Here is a 16680-nt window from a genome sequence, read left to right as displayed (position 1 = left end):
AAAATAAATCTACCTAACAGTCTTTTGGTTTGGATGTATTGAAGCTAATGTAGTATAATAGAAATTATGAATTAATCCTCTGACCTTTAGTATTTAATAATTTTGCCTTGTACAATACCTAACACATGTATTAAATATGGAATAAGCAGAGAAGTCATGTTCTTGACATCAGGTGGGTTGATCCAAAGACAACATAGCTAAAACCAAGCTAAATAAACAGGATAATATATTACCAAGGTTCTGTTGAGTCAAAAGTGGTTTCAGACATTGTTGCTAAAGCTACTAGAGATACATGTAAGAAGTTATGCCAGTGGATTTAGTTTATGCTGTGTCTCCATTTGATTGTTACCTTATGATGCACATCAGTTTGAATCAAGTGATAAAACCTCCTGTGAAAAACGTGCACTCACCCAGGGGGAAAATAATCCCAGGTTGCTTACCGTCTTTTCTGCGTATGTCCATTGCCAGCAATGGAGTTTTCTTCGAACCTCTGGACACCAAGGAGTTAAAAATGAATTAGACAAGAGAACCTCATCTGTACGTCATTGCCTTCATGGCAATTTATGAATTTAAGTTCATTTTCCTTTCAAAATATTTGTAAGCAGTTTTATTCCACTGAGGGTGGAACCATCTAGTGCTGGTACATAAAATCTAGCATCTCTAAAAATGATGTGACTATGAATGAATTAATAGTGCCTTATGTTATCCATTCACAGGGGTATTGGTGACCTGGAAGGATCCTTTCTGAGGAAAGGTGAAGCAGTACTAAAACATCTCCACATGGTCATTAAAATGAAATCCTATTGGTCACAACCATTACTTAGTAATGTAGGCCATTTAAAAACTCTTATTTTCCTAATACCTCCAACCATATATGAAGGGGTTTTCTGGTTTAAAACCCCTTTCGCAAGCAAGTGAGTTGAAAAAGAATTCAGTTGAAATCATGGAGAATTTTTTGAACATTTCAATCTGTTTTTTAAATATTTATATATATTTTAGGCTTACCTGAATAGTGTGACTGAGTTATATAGCTGAACGAGTTATATAAGCAGCATTTAGACTTATTTTTCACTCTCTTGTATCAATAATTATCAGCTTTTTGACACTGAGAGGTTATTTTTTTTTTCTAAATCAAGTTTCAACTCAGCTCTTTTTAGTTACTGCTCTGATATACTCAACCTCACATTTTTGGGTTTTCAATTTTTGAAAACTTTCTCTCACATATTAATTAGAGACATGGGACAAATGCCACAGATGAAAGATGACAGCTTTCGGTCATCGGATAAGCTGGTGGTGACCCAGAATTGGAAGGCAGGTCATAGGCTCTGCTGGCACTGGTGAAGGTTACCAAGGCCTGGGTTGAGTCACAGGACTGTTTCTCAACATCATCAGAGTTAATAGATATCAGGCTTGTGTGTTTCGCTCTTGTCCAGAAGTGGGTTTGCTTTCCCAGGCTCCCCAGATCCTCCTTAAAATGGGGATTGAAGAGGATGTAGAGAAGGGGATTGAGACATGCAGGAAGGGGGACAATCACCAGAAGGATAAACTTAATTACTTCAGGGCTGATGAATGTGAGGTTCAGTAAAGAGGAGAAGGACAAGAAAGCCACCGGGCAGTAAAGGATACAGTTGGTGAAGAGCAACAAAGCAATGTGCTTCACCATAGAACAGTCCCAAATATTCTCCAGGTCTCCCTTTTCTAAATTGCAGTAGAGCTTGGTGTAGGCAATGGTCATCACGAGGAAGCAAAGGGAATTGAGCAAGACGAGGGCCACCATGTAGCCTGTGGCGCTGGGCTCCCCAAAGGGCAGCGGCAGGCAGAGCGGGGAGGCGCTGTACTCGCTGCCGCCCAGCAGGGGAACCGCGGCGACGGTCACGGCCAGCACGGCGCAGAGCGCAACGATTGCTTTCAGACTGGAAAAAGGAGTTTTCGTTTCGAATTTCGCAGAGCATTTCACAGAGAACCCACGCTCCAGGGCTGCCAGGGTAAGCAGGAAAACCGAGGATTCCGAAGCAAAAATGGACAAAAACCCGACGACCTGGCAGCCGACCCCCTGCTCCCACCACGCACCGTGCCGCGCAAAGCTGCCGAAAGTAAAGGCATCCACGCCAGCCAGCACAGCACTGGAGACCCCCGTGAGCATGTTCACCACGGCTATTAACCCAATTAACAGTTTTACGGAGGAAATGTACAGAGGGGCTCTGAACACGGTTGAGGTCACCAGGGCATTACACGTCAGTGCCAAAACTGCTATGGTCCACACTCCAATGCGGATCAGCCAGCTACCGAACAGGTATTCGCAGAGTTTGAAAGGGCCTAGAAGTCCAAGGAAGAAAAAGGCTGGGTATCAAATTAGGGTTCACAACTTTTGCCAAATTACCTCTTTGTTTCTCGTATTAGGACACCAAGAGATAGAGACCAGTAACAGCCATGGTAACACACAGTTCCCTTATGGCACACTCCACTTTATTAAACCACTATTTAATGCAAAGGTGAGTATACCGGGTGCCCCGATTTTCAAGCTATGCCCAGAGAAATGGAGCCGGGGAGTTTAAATCACTGGATTCAGGTCGCCCAAATACAGCAGTGTGAGGGCCAGGTAACAAGTCAGATCTCTGTTTTGTTTTGTTGTTTTTTTTTAATAAAGTTTTTTTTTTTTTTGATGTGGACCATATTTATAGTCTTTATTGAATTTGTTACAATATTGCTTCTGTTTTTTTTATGTTTTGTTTTTTTGGTCTGGAGGCATGTGGGATCTTTTCTCCCCGACCAGGGATTGAACCCGCACCCCCCTGCATTGGAAGGTGAGGTCTTAACCACTGGACCACCAGGGAAGTCCCTCCTGGGCTTTTTACGATATTTGTCCAGAATGCTTCAAAAAAGGTTCTGTAAACAGGGAAGGAGAATCCTAGGGAAATACTCAGTGATGTTAGAAGAGGAAGTATGAAGGTGCATTTCATGAGAATGTTGTCTTAGGTTTAGATTGACATTTGACGTTTAGGAGCAAGGAACCATCAAATTGTTGAAAATAAAATATCAACCTTCCCCAGCTGTCTTTTTTTTTTTCAACTGGTCTATCCTATTTCAGGGAATGGGACAAACAATTAAGTGAATAATACATATAGTTTTTACTTATCTCTAAAACTATCATTTGCTTTAACCAAATAGCTATTTAGAGAAGACTTACAAGAAATCACGGTCAAAAATCAGTGATTACATGAAGCAAGACTGTTGCATACCAGACTAAATTGCTAATATTATTTTAAAAATTACATATACTTCTAACTATAAGATTGGTTCTTTAATTTCCATTAATCTGAATCAAAAGTCTCCTACAAAAATCCCGTTTAAGAATGGAGACCAACTCCAGGGAACGAACATTTGTATTTTAAAGGTCCCCATGGGGTGGGATATTGATGAGATGCAAAGGTGGCACAGATTTTGCCTTGAAGTGTAGCCAAATGTCCCTGATGGCCTCAGAGTTAAGGGTGAGTACTGCTGCTGAGCAGTTCTGATGCCTTTCTCACCTGGGGAAGGCGAGCATTGCACCGAATGAAGGGCTTTCAGGTCTTCCTCAAAATCAAGCAGGAAATCTTCAAGATCACGCTCATCTGCAGGAATGAGAAGTTCTGGAATGATTAGTTCTGTCTCTCTTTTCAGGGACCAACTTCCAGGGAGGAGAGTCCTGGATTGCCCTGGAGACATGAAATGTCACAAAGGGAACTGAGAGTCAGACATCCCACTTTTCCCTGGGCTTTCTTGCAAGTCTATTATAAAATTGCTTTGGGATGTTCTACTCAAGCTACTATATGACACTATTTCAGCAGAACTGGGGGCAAGGGATAGTAACCCTGGACTCCCTGTCATATGTCGAAGCTCTCTCATTCTGTTCTTGTTCCCTGGAGCTCACAATGGCCCCAAATTGCACTGACCTAAATTAGAGAGAGAGCGTGGGCCTCTCCATTCAGTGGAAGAACCACTTTATCCAATTTTCTAACACTTAGATGGCTATAGTGCAAATGTTCTGAGCTGTGTTCTCTGAGTACAAGAGGGAGAATTAGTAAGTTTCTATCTTTCTGGGGAATTCTGCTTAACAGAGGACAAATCAGGTAACTGCTTGGTGCTTGGACTAGCTATCCATGAAACAGGAGTTTTGTGATCTAACACACTTACTGATTTAATTGGTCTGGTGTGAGGTTTGGGCACCAGTGTTTTTTAAAAGCTTCTGTGTGCTTACAATATATGGACCAGGGTTGCGAATCATTGTCCTTGAAAATAAACTCCACGAAGAACCTTGTCTCTCTTGTTCATTGTGTGCCTCTAGGGCACAGAACACAGTGCCTGGCACACAGTAGACACTCTAATTGTTTATTTTTTTTGGGGGGGGGTGAATAAATATAGTAGAAATTAGGGTGGGTGAGGCAGAAAAAGCAAAAATGAAAGCAAGAACAAGAGCAAGACATATGCTGTAGCCTAAAATAAAAAAGCCAAAGGCTATAATATCAGCTCCTTAATCAGATCTGTGTGCAGGAAGAAAAGTTAAGATAATGTGCAGACAGATTTACTCATACTTGCTTGGGAATCAACAAATCATTAAGACCCAAAGGAAGAAAAGCCAGTCTATTTAGACTCTGTGCAAACTTGCAAGGTTGGCAGGGAAAGGAAATTGGGGACTGCCCAGAGCCCTGCCTCGTTACCACAGGTGTGGTTTGAGGTACATTGTTGTCTATTTAAGTCAGGTCTTGCTTCAAGGAAAGCCAAGTGCTTTACAGACATTATCTCATTTCACTTTCCTGACAGCTAGCCTTGTGGGGGGTAGGTGGGGAGAATGTTTTAGGATTAGTTGGATAAGAAGTTGGATTCCTAAGCCCTTCTGCTGAAATATGGAGGCATCTAAAATGTCTATATCCTCCACTCCCCACTGGGGTTTAAGAATAAAAATAGATTGTATTTTCTGGAGAAAAAAGCGCAGAAGCATGTTTGAAAAAGTTATCCACAGGGATAAGGCCCTCATAAAAGTTTATGAAAATATTGATAATCAATTTTAATATTTACCCCTGAGGACAATATGTGCTAAAAGGGATCTAATTGTAAATATAAGTATTAAGAAATCCCTTAGAGAAAAGATGACTTTTTAGAATGAATCCTAAAGGAGTTTTCTCTTTCTCTAAGAATCTTTAAAAAGTGGGATTGATTCTCAACTTGCTGGGGTGATTACATAGGGACTTGTTTGGAGTTCAGATGATCTGCTCGATGACTTTTCAAGCCCCGTTCAGACACAGTTTCATCACAGTGACATAGCAGCTCTTACCTTGAACTTGAAACATTCCAGCATCTTTCTTATGAAGGTCATCTGCACTGCTGTTGTCGCCTTTAGTCCATTGATTAGAAATTTTATAGACATTCTCACATACTCCAAATGCACAGCACTGATATGCATAAGGCATTTCTATAACCCTTTGAATGAACAAAACCAAACAAAAACACACACTTAAAGAAATAGATTGTTAAATACAGTGCTTATCTTTCACTCAATAATTCTGCCTGTGGATTTTAGCCTTAATTAATAATCTAAAATATTAACTATGTGCATAAAGATGTTGATTACAGTGCTATTCATAACAATGGAGTTATTAAAAATTATTGCCATGAAATGTTGACAGTTGCTGAGGTTGAGTGATGGATATATTATTTTCTCTACTTTTGTGTTTGAAAATTTCAATACTAAAAACATTAAAAAATGACTGTTAGGAAAACTGTAACACCATTAAAAAGTGCTTATGGTATGACATAACGTAAAGTGACAAAAACTTGATATAAGTTTGTATACGTACTGTGATTCTAACAATTAAAAATACATTGGAAACAAAATCTGGAAGGAAATAACATAAAACTTTGTTTAAGGGTATTTGTAGACATTTTTTCCTCTCTTTTATTTTCTAAACTCTCTTTTGGGGTTATGGTTTTAAAGTATGTAAAAAGTACTGTGGTTTAATATATATATAGAAAATATATATGTGTCTATACATATATATATATAAAATCTTTCAGGGGACTTTATCGCTAATAAGTGTAACAGGTTTTAAAGAGCATTACTTCCTCAAACAAATATTAATTTAGTACATTTTATTAGAACATATACATAAGCAAGACGAATTTAAACATGTCAACAGGAGTACAATTATGTTATGATGTTATTTAATTACATGTCCTAGTTTGTATCTCATGGATCCCTGGTTTTCAAACTCTTCCCATGAACTCTGTGGTTCCAGGAGGCATCTTTGAAGAAGGAAGGAAGTGCGGTCAGGAAGACACTCTCTCCCACTCCAGGGCTTGTCCTAACAATGCCCCAGGGGTGGGGGACTTGAAGGCATGAAATGCAATTCAAAAGAGTCCCATAAATTTTGAAAACCACTATAACACGTCTATTGTTTCACATGACCACAAATGTATCTTATTAGTTTTAATGACAAACTCACTTGAGTTCTGGAAAGTTTTCAGATGATATCAAGCTCTGTAAGGCATGATTTCCTGTTAATTTTAAGTGAGTTAAACCATGTAACCCAGTTACAGGAAAAGACGACAGGCAGTTGGATGATAGGTCCCTGCAAAACATCAAACAACAATTGGCTTTTAGTCTGTGTTAGCATAAAACGATTATGTTAAAAAAGCAACCTAAAGATGATTAAACTGCTCCATAAAAACTTCTAAGCAGGGTCCTTCCTCTTAATGGTAAAAGGAACCATTTTGGTTTTAGCTCCTGACAACTCTTCTATTTACAATCAGAATTGCAGGAGGAAAAATGTTTTAATCACACCCAAATTGTAATTTCTACATTCAGCTTAATTTTGCCAGATGGGGACATCGAAAATCAAGTGGAGGGTGCTACATGTAGTTTGAAAAGTAGTGCTGACTAGATCAAGTTAGGGGTGAGGGGGAAAACATTGTTGGGGGATTATTTTCTTCCTTCTCACCATAACTTCTGTCTGACCAATTCCTTCCTTCTCTCTGAGACACGGGAGAGGGGGAGAGGAAGGAGCAAGAGGTGGAAAGGGAGGGAAAAAATGGACAGGAAGATCTTCTGTTCGTCAAGATGGCAAACTGTAAAATGAAAGACCTTTAGAACTGAACTGATGTCTTAGTCCATTCCACCTGATGGCTCAGCAAAAATGGAAAATTTCACCTCAATAACCAGAACCAGCTGTCACCCAGGTCATCGTTTATCCACGTAAGGACGCACATGGCCTTGGAGGGGCGGGGGGTGGGACGTGGGGTGCTTCTTTCTGGCGTGATCCAGCTCCAGTGCAGGAGACACTGAGGGCTGGGCATTCTGTGCGCTACAGGCTTTTTCAGCAAAAGCAACAGTTTTGATTAATCAGATGGGGCCCAATTATTAAAAGACATGCCATAAACAAGTCATGAAATACTCACAGCTTTCTTAGAGATGGCAAAGTGGAAAACGCATTGGGGTGAATAATGGCAATTTTGTTCCAAGCTAAATTCCTATTAAAAAAAAAAAAAAAAAAAAAGGCAAGTGAGAGGATTATATAAAAGAAGACTTCGTGAAGTTTTACCATATATATTCATTCTTCTAACAAAATGTAATTTCCATTCAGGACAGGAGCAATTAACTCATCAAATCATCTTTCAGATGCAGATATTAATAGTATAAAATGATGAAAGAGAGAATTTTAAAGCAACCTTGTTTAAATCAATCCAGGAAAATCCTTCAGGTGGATATTTTAGATTTTACTCTCTTCTTGCTAAAAAGTTGACTTTAACATGGTTGTAAAATTTTATTAGGGCATTTCTAAGATGAGTGGGGGTCAGGGAGTTGGAAGAGACAGGAACTTCTGAGGCTCTTCCTCTGACAGGCAAGTAAATTTTAAGTTATAAAATGCCCCCGGATATGTAATGAAACTCAACAAAAATTTGTGTACATTGTCCATGTATGTCAGGCCTTAAGAGAAACACAGAGATACTGTCAAAAAAATTCCCAGTAAAGAGAATGGACATTTAATTCTTAACTGGAAAATGAAGAAGAGAGGGGCTAGCATAGGTTGGAAATAAAAGCCTTTGATAACAAAATCTACAATTTATTGAGAAATAAAATTCACTCACCCCTTCCCTCCACAGACATATATGTAATGAAATGTAGATAATTTTACAGGAATAAGAACTTCCACATTTTAAAAAAAGAGCAATGAACTTAAAATTTGTATTTTTAAAATGCATAACTCATAAGGGAACTAAAGTGTAGACATTTGAGGAAACTGAAAGTGATCCCCGTCAACTTTTCTCTAGCACAGGTAAGTAATTTATTCATGGTGTTGGGCCCCCTGAGTTACCTAGGATAAATGGTATTCACAGAACATTTACATTCTCATTTGAAAGGCCCCGAACTGGGGGAAACTGGAAGGCTTTTTAGTTTGCTCCTTTCATCGATCGCAGAACAAAAGAAAATTCCAGCTAACAAGGGGAAGGAATGGCATGGAAGGAGTGGGAAAGCCACAAATGGGAATTGAGTAGGAGACTGTCTTCTGTTGAGCTGCTCATCAAATACGTGTCCAGTGAGGGTTGCAAGCCCTGCCATCTGCACTAGATGCTGGGGATAAGAAGATGAAAAAATTCTCGTCATTTTCAGGTAGGGCGTGGTGTACCTGTTGGCAGTGCTGAGTGTTGAGTCCTGTAGCAGAGAATGTGCAAAGCACATCAGAGTGGAGAGGGCTCAGAGACAGGAGATCTTGTTCTTATGGGATGGACAGGGGCAAGTTAAGAGCGGGGAGGAATCCAGTGGGCGACAGGACCAGGAGAAACAATGGTCCATGTGTCAAGGGACTGGGAACTGGTGGGTTAGAGATGAAGGTGTTCCAGGGGGTTGGAATCAGATTCTGAAGCATGGTGTTTGGAAGTTTGGTTTTGGTATTGAAGACAATAGGGGAATAACAGAAGATTTTTGAAGCAGGGAAGTAACATGATTCAATTTCTACTTAAGAAAGATTCTCTTTGGAGAATGAGATGAATGGGTAAAGACTGATGGTGGAAAGTCCGGTAAAGAGGGTGATGACAGTGATCTAGGAGAGTGATTCCATGGGTCTTTGGTGAAGAATATTTCAGTTCTACTCTCTTAGCAAATTTCAATTGTACAACACAGTGTTATCAAATATATCAACCTTTGATATATTTGAAAAAGAACTAACTTTTGGAAACAGCCAGAACTCCAACCTGGTGAATAAGGCAGGTAATAAAAGTAGGTAATGTACAATATCTTTGTTTCACATTTATTTTAAAAAGTTAAGGAACTTCACAAGCCGATTTTAGACCAAACATAAGGAAAGGGCAACACAATTAAATTCAGAGCAAGATGGTTTTCACAGTGAATTTTTGGGAGAAAGTGATTCTCCAAGGTGAATTTAAAATGTTTTGAGGAATAGTATTATTTTATGAAGGTATAGTCTCTTAAATGTTAAGAAAAACTTTAGGAAAGAAAGGGTTTTTAACAACATCCTGCAGTTTAAACATTACCTATTGTCATCGTTCACCAAAATTACACTGAAATCCAGTTTCGGGATGGAAAAAAATCTGTCACGCACAAAAAATCTGTTACCGGTTTTTTTAAACTTATGGTTAATATATGGTATTTTCAGGTAGTGTGTGGTCTACCTGATGGCAGTGCTGAGTGTTGAGTCCTGTAGCAGAGAATGTGCAAAGCACATCAGAGTGGAGCAGTATTTATGGTACTTTCAATATGTATTAATATATATAATAATCTATTATAGTATATATTAATATATTATACATTTATATATATTAATATATATAATATATTTCAAATATATGGTATTTGCAATCATAAAATGGAATTTAATATTTCCAAATCTTAGTTGTCTGAACAACAGAAGCATTTTCCGGGACAGTTGTGCTTAAACCTTAGTGTACTTGTTAAAATACCGATTCTCAGGCCCTACTCCAGAGGGTCTAACTCATGAGGCATGTGAGACCTGGACTCTGCATTTTTTACAGTCACCTCCAGGTGATTCTTAAGCACTTAGAGAGACTCACATTGAAAAACTGTTTAACCAGGAAAGAAAACCAGGCAGGAAGAACTGTGTGGTAGCCCCAGTTTTGCAGGCAGAACAATCTCTGCCAATTCCCGGCTAGGAACAGAAACACATTTTGTAGGCTGTTCAATAGCTTGGCCTCCTTCCTCTTTATCAGAGTTTCATGTCTGCTGACTGGCAGAGAGCAGATGGCAAGTTTACTGCTTTTGAACCTGTTCCTGGAAATGATCATGAGCAAAATATTTGCCTTCTCCTAGCAGATACGTGCACAAAGGCCCAACAATACAAGTATACAGTGAAAAGAAGATATTAGGGGAAGACCCGAAAGAGATAAAAAGTGCTCGACGTTGGGGAAGCTGCTGAGAGACAGTACTCACAGAGAGCGGAGGCTAAACAACTGCTGGAAGGTGTTGGCTCGAATCTCACACATTTCATTATGTCGCAGGTCTCTGAAATGACAGGTTCCAAAGATTCATTTCGGAGCCACCGGTTTCAAAGATTAGTCTTCAGAGAACTTTTACAGAGGGGTTACCTGCCCTCAGTCACAGGAACACATGAACTACGGCTACCCAGTGACATTGAGAAAAATTTCTCTTTGTTTAAAAAAGAACACTTGCAATTTATCCACATAAACAAGTATTGCCTCTCTTTCAAAGCAGCTATTCCCTTTGGGTGAGTCTGAAGCTATATTCCAAATGCCAACATCATACACCTTGAGGATGCCTCTCTCTGCCTTCTGAGACTTTCTTATATTCCTGGAGGGTCTTCAGGAGTGTCAAGTCTTTACCTTTCAAAGTGGATTTTTTCCTCCTCCCTTCCTTGCCCAAAGGCATTCGGAGAAAAATTAAGCAGAAAAGGATAGATGGTTAATATTGTTTTGACCAAAACCAAAGCATGACTATAAAGCAACAAGGCTGATGTTTTATGGAGAAGGCAATTTTAAGAGAGGAATTCTAAAATGTTTCATACATAAGTAGCATCAATGGCACCTGAAATATGACTAATATGGACCTCTTCTGAAGGTTACTATTGTGGTTTAGAATAGAAATTTTTTTTTTTTTTTGGCCACACACACGGCTTGCCGGATCTTAGTTCCCAGACGAGGGATCAAACCTGGGCCCCCGCAGTGAAAGTGCCAAGTCCTAACCACTGGACCACCAGGGAATTCCCGTGAAGGTTACTATTGTGAAGCAAACATACCAACAAACTCAAGTACCCCCATATTAAAACATAATGCCATGCAAATGAGCTTCACTTGTGTTCAGGAAAAAAACAAAACAAAACAAAAATAATGCCACTCATTGGATGTGTAAGGTAAAAAGCATTCCAAAGCTCAAATAAACCCAGTTCATTACTATACCAGGTTAGGGAAAAAAACCCAAAACATAATAAATGCTTTACTTATAGTATAATGCATGGTAAAATAATATCGTCTATGTCTCCCAACTTTACAGACATCCTATACAGTCACAGCTCCTGTGTGTAAGAAGGGAAAGCATCACATGTCTCCCCAGTGAACCACAGGGTAAGCAAACCAATGACCCCTGGAAATGTGAGTTTTGGCTCTTGGTTTTTGCTAGGTGACTTAGAGACTCTTACAGACATACATTTTCTGAAGCTTTTGGCAGACTGAAAAACTGGGTAAATCTTCTAGCAGGTTATAAGATAGATCTCTGAAAAACAGAAGGTACAAAAGGGAAAATCTGTTACATATTAATTGTAAGGAAACATGCTTTGCTCTCTTTTCCCCTCCACGGTGATCTAGCTCCCAAAGGCAGACTATGAACTTTTCCCCAGCCCTGATGTGCAGCAGGTAGTCATAGGCATTATTAGATTAAGCAGTAGATTCAGATGTCAACTGAAATGTAACTGTTATACTTCTTTAATTGATTTAAATAATTTACTTAATGAATTTATTTATGTTTTGTTAGTGATGATCTACAATGTTCTAGCTATTATCTTACAGAAATGAGTACAAATTAAATTAAGTAATTGTGCCTCTGTTTCTAAGAGCTGCTATATCTCTGCAGCTAAGAGAATCACTGTTGGTTCTTTTCTAATCAACGGAAAAAGAATCCCAACAACAATTCAAAACATAGCACTAACTTTGAAATCAATCATTACAAGGGGGGAAAAAAGAATCTAAGAAAGTCTTCAGCCAAAACTCAACAAATTACGGAATAACAAAAACATCTGGACATATTTATAGTATAATATAACTAATCTAAAACAAGCCATGGTAATTTGCAGAAAGCTTAAAAAAAGAAAGCTGGTAGATAAAGTAACAGATATATATAAAATTTTGCCTCATGTTTTAAAAGTTATCAGCTAATCAACTAACTCACTTTCATGCCTGATTCTAATTCTTAAAACCAGATCACCACTATGCAACTGAAAAATTCATATTGTTTTCTGAGAGGATTTTAAATTACTTTATTTTTGAAATTGATCACTTTATCTTACATTTATTGAATAAATAGAACTTAAGTAGAAATACAGTTCAATTTACTACACATGAATAATTCAGATAAAGCTGTGTGCAAACACAAATTTGTAGTTTACACTAGAGATTTGAAAGACCAAACCAAACCAAACCAAAACAAAACAAAAATGCCCCACACCTATGCACAAATACAGCTGATTAACAATATGGTGTGTATTTTTGGAAAGTAGTGAATGTGATCAAATGGACACACATATTATCAAAGCTGATAATTTGGTTCACTCATTTCCACAGACAGCAAGGGGAACAATCCTTCCTGTGTAGTTCTTAGTAGAGGGTACATGAAACCTTCTTCTACATAAAGACACAGTGTCACCACCTTCCTACCTATTACCTAATGATTTTCATGGCTAACATTGACCAAGCACTTCTTATATATAGACACTATGTTTACAGCTTGACCTGAATTATTTCATTTAATCCTTGTGGTCACCTTATGAAGGAGACATTTGTATTGATTCCCATACAAAGCAAAGACTAAGATCACCAGCTAGTAAGTGGGGAAAGCCACACACAGTCAAGTCATTCCCATGGAGAAGAAGCAACTTGGAGGCAAAATCACTCATGTACAGTGACATCGCCTCATGTAACAGCTACTCAGTGGATGACGCAGCCAAAGGAAGAGAGCACTCAGACCTGTACTTCCAGAACATAAAGCAGAGTGGAGTAAAGGTCATGACCCGGGGTTCTACTCTCAACTTTAATTCTACTTCGTTGATATGCTACGAAGCATTGATGTCTTTTTCAATTCTCTTCTTAAATGAGAAGATACTTGCTTTGCTGATCTTGCAGGGTTGTTGTGAAGAACAAATCAACACTACAGGTTGACGTGCTTTGAAAACGGCCGGATACTGCCATTAATGTAGTTGCCATCTTTCAGGCCTTTCTAGGTTTCTACTCCAGGAAAGAATAATGGTGTAAAGGAAGCGGGAAAGACAATGATAAGAGCTAACATGGTCCAAGAGTTTACAGTGCTCCAGGTGCTGGTATAAGTGTTTGACGTGTAGTAACTTACTGAATCCTCATGACGATCCCCTGAAGGAAGTGGCTACATCTCTTATTTTATAGGTTGGGAAATGGAGCCCCGGAAGGGATAAATAACTCGCTCAAGATACTGTGATAGCATAGAGGCCGGATTTGAACCAGAAAAATAGACCCCAGAGCTTTTGCTCTTAATCAGTTTGCCAGTCAGCTTCCGTGTATGCAGCTTTAGACTCGGGTGGTTTACCATTCGCTGTGTGACATACTGGAGACAGATGCGATTTAAATACTGGCTCCCTACTTATTAGTTACAGTATGTGAAATCCTGGTCATGTTACTGGGCCAGCTTCCTGAAGAAATGAGGATGGTTATACTTATTCTGGGTGTGGTGGGCAGAGTTCAAAGATGGCTCCTGCGATTTCCACCACCTGGTGTCCATGCTTGTTCTCCCACTTATTCAATCAAACCATCTGCATTTGAATTCGAACTCTGCTACTTTCTTGCAGTGTGATTTTTGACAGATGTACTTTACTTCCCTAATTCTCTCTTTCCTCACCTGTATCTATACCTTCTAGGGAGATATGAGGTGAAGAAGAGGAGACTTGCTCTTGATCCCCTTCCTTTATACAGGAATGACTGACTTTAAGGCTGTTATGGGGTTTATTGCAACTCCTATCACTGAGCAACTGCGGCCTGAAAGTGACGTGGTGGGCTGGGGATAGGGGAAGGCAGAATCACTGAAGAACGTTCCCATTCTTCCACTTAACATTTGTAGAGCTGCTTGTAGTTCTGCTACGCCGGAAAGCTTGTGGTGGAATCACAGGTGTTCGACTGCCGCAGAAGTCTGCCACGTGAGAACAGAGCCGTGCGAGAGACTAAGGGTGCTTTCACTACATCGCAGCAGTGCTTGAGAAGATGATCACAGGGCGTTGAGGGGGGAGGCTGAACATGGACGGTCAGAACAAGGCTCTTCCAATTCCTACAAACTACTTTTTGTAAAATGTGGGAAGGGCAGAGGAAAAAAGCCCCAAGTCAACAGAAATAACATATGCAAGCTGTTTAGCCATTAGATGAAACATTAGAACATGGCACCCGAAACTATACCGGAAGAATGTTTGGTTGCCTTTATCAAGGTCTGTGTGGGTCTAATAATTTTATTTTGGCATCCATATTGGGTTTTTGATCCACGATTTTCTTTTTTTTTTCCTGCTCTGCAGAGGATTTGGGTCTGGGGGCAATGAAGTTATTTTGGCTTGTTCATATCCATTTTCTGAAGGGAAATGTGTGCTAGTTGAAACTCTAATGGGAGACTGTTTGGGGCTTGGAAACAAGGGGTACGTTGCCATTTATTAGCAGGGTCACATCCGAGAGCCACTTCCTTGGCCCCAAGCAGGCAAAGGAGGCCTGACCTCCTGAAAACCTGCAAGGAAAGAACTTTCTCCTCTTTTAAAGGATTATTGAAATAATGTATGTCATTTCACCCCCGTATACACAACATTATTGCTTTACTGACACGCACAGCGCTTGGAGATTCGGTAACTGATCGCAGACAGTTTGAGGAAGAGATGAGATCTGTGCTCCAGTTAAAGTCCTGTTGAAACACAAACCAGATATCATTCTTGTATTTAAGCATCACACAGTGACATATTTTGATTCACTGATGTTAAGACTGGTCAGGCTTGAAGGGTAGTGCAAGTTCTGGGCAAAGTCAGGAGCCTACTCAAGTACTTACAGACTCTCCAGGCTCGCGGTACCAGTTAAATCAGGAAATTCAGTTATTTGTGAGGCGCCATTCAAAGTCCTAGAAGGAGGAGTACATGAGTATTACTGGGAGAAGATTCTAGGAAGGGGTCATTTTTATGGCCATTTCAAAGCACTTGAAATGTTCATTTGGTCTTCACAGCAACCTTGCAAAGGGAAAATGATCTGTAAGAGAAATAAACACTTACAGTGTTCTTAGTTCAGGTAAATGTTGAAAAGCAGATCTCCCAACAACCTGGATAGGGTTGTCATAGAAATGTCTGAAAAAATCCAAAGACCAACGTCTTAGTATAAAACTTGAATGACAAATGAATACCTGTTCAGAATTTCAACAAATGCCTTCAATGTACTTATGTAATTTTGATTACTTGGTTTCAGGTAAACCTCAAAAGTATTTTCATTCATATTATGAGACTTTTGGTGAGAAATCCATACTACATAAAATTGAAAATTTCTGACAGCAAGGCAGATATGAATGTCAGTTCCTATGGAGAAAAAGCAAGTGAACTGACTATAGTTATACTTAAAGCTCTTCCTCTGCCTCCAGTATCTGTGGACTATCCATTGAGTGGCAAAAGATAGTTCAAGGTGCTGGCAGTTATATCATTAGCTAAAGAAAGATGAAGTTCTATATAGTTACATGAGGGTCATATCCTCGGTCAAATCTTATGACACACACACAAAGGATCCTTCAAATTATTTGAGAGGAAATTTGCTACTCTGGGTTTTTGTAACATTAGATTTTTAAAAATCAATGATTGCTTTAAAAGGTAAGACATTATTAGAACTTCAAAAATATTTTGTTTTACAGATGTTTTCAATGTAATGGTATTTGAACTGCCTGGTCAATGGAGTCCCACAAACAGTTCTTAGCTGAGACATCCTTCCAGTTCAATTAAATTCAACAAATATTTATTGGTGTCTCTTATGCTCAAAGCATGAGGGTAGGTACTGCTTGCATTTAAAGACTGATTTATTAAGGAGGCTGTCATTGGCTATCTACTATGTGCCTGGCATTATGCTAGATGCTGGGGATGTGAATAAGAATGATAAGGTGTCCCTGCCCTAAAGAAGCTTGGAATCAGTTGGTATAAAACAAATAAATAAGGGGATATGACTCTCTGGTTGACAAAGCATTTTCACATCTAGAGCTCAATTAATCCACCTGCCAACTTTATAAGATCCATGGCATAGACACTTAGGTACTATTTCCCTCATTTTTGGAGGAAGAAGCTGAGGCTCAGGTACTTTGGTAAGTTCATTATCTCCCAGAGCTTCAACTTTCTAATCTGTTAAACTAACGTAATAATACTTAGTAGTAGGGTTTGTGTACACATTAAAAGAGCTAATGCACATGTAACATCTGGCACAGGA

At 39.2% G+C, this 16680-nt stretch overlaps 1 protein-coding gene across 3 annotated transcripts in view; it reads right to left on the bottom strand.

Moving 5' to 3' along the window:
* Window positions 1-536: 536 nt before the first annotated feature.
* The window catches only part of LGR5 (leucine rich repeat containing G protein-coupled receptor 5), a 121640-nt gene continuing 105496 nt past the window's right edge, over window positions 537-16680 (bottom strand). For 2 of the 3 annotated variants that reach the window (XM_082351572.1, XM_082351574.1), the window contains 10 exons: window positions 15495-15566; window positions 15278-15346; window positions 15065-15136; window positions 11669-11734; window positions 10439-10510; window positions 7432-7503; window positions 6480-6605; window positions 5312-5457; window positions 3528-3611; window positions 537-2316 (listed from right to left, as the gene is read on the bottom strand). In XM_082351572.1, coding sequence (XP_082207698.1) covers window positions 1229-2316; window positions 3528-3611; window positions 5312-5457; window positions 6480-6605; window positions 7432-7503; window positions 10439-10510; window positions 11669-11734; window positions 15065-15136; window positions 15278-15346; window positions 15495-15566 — 1867 coding nt within the window. In that variant the 3' untranslated portion in view covers window positions 537-1228. The remainder of the gene's footprint in view (window positions 2317-3527; window positions 3612-5311; window positions 5458-6479; window positions 6606-7431; window positions 7504-10438; window positions 10511-11668; window positions 11735-15064; window positions 15137-15277; window positions 15347-15494; window positions 15567-16680) is intronic. The other variant, XM_082351573.1, reaches the window with a different exon arrangement.

Source organism: Balaenoptera borealis (assembly GCF_965194805.1).
Source record: "Balaenoptera borealis genome assembly, chromosome: 13".
In the NCBI taxonomy this organism is placed as follows: Eukaryota; Metazoa; Chordata; class Mammalia; order Artiodactyla; family Balaenopteridae; genus Balaenoptera; species Balaenoptera borealis.
The sequence above is the reverse complement of the archived record's forward strand: the minus strand, read 5'-3'. Positions and strand labels throughout refer to the sequence as shown.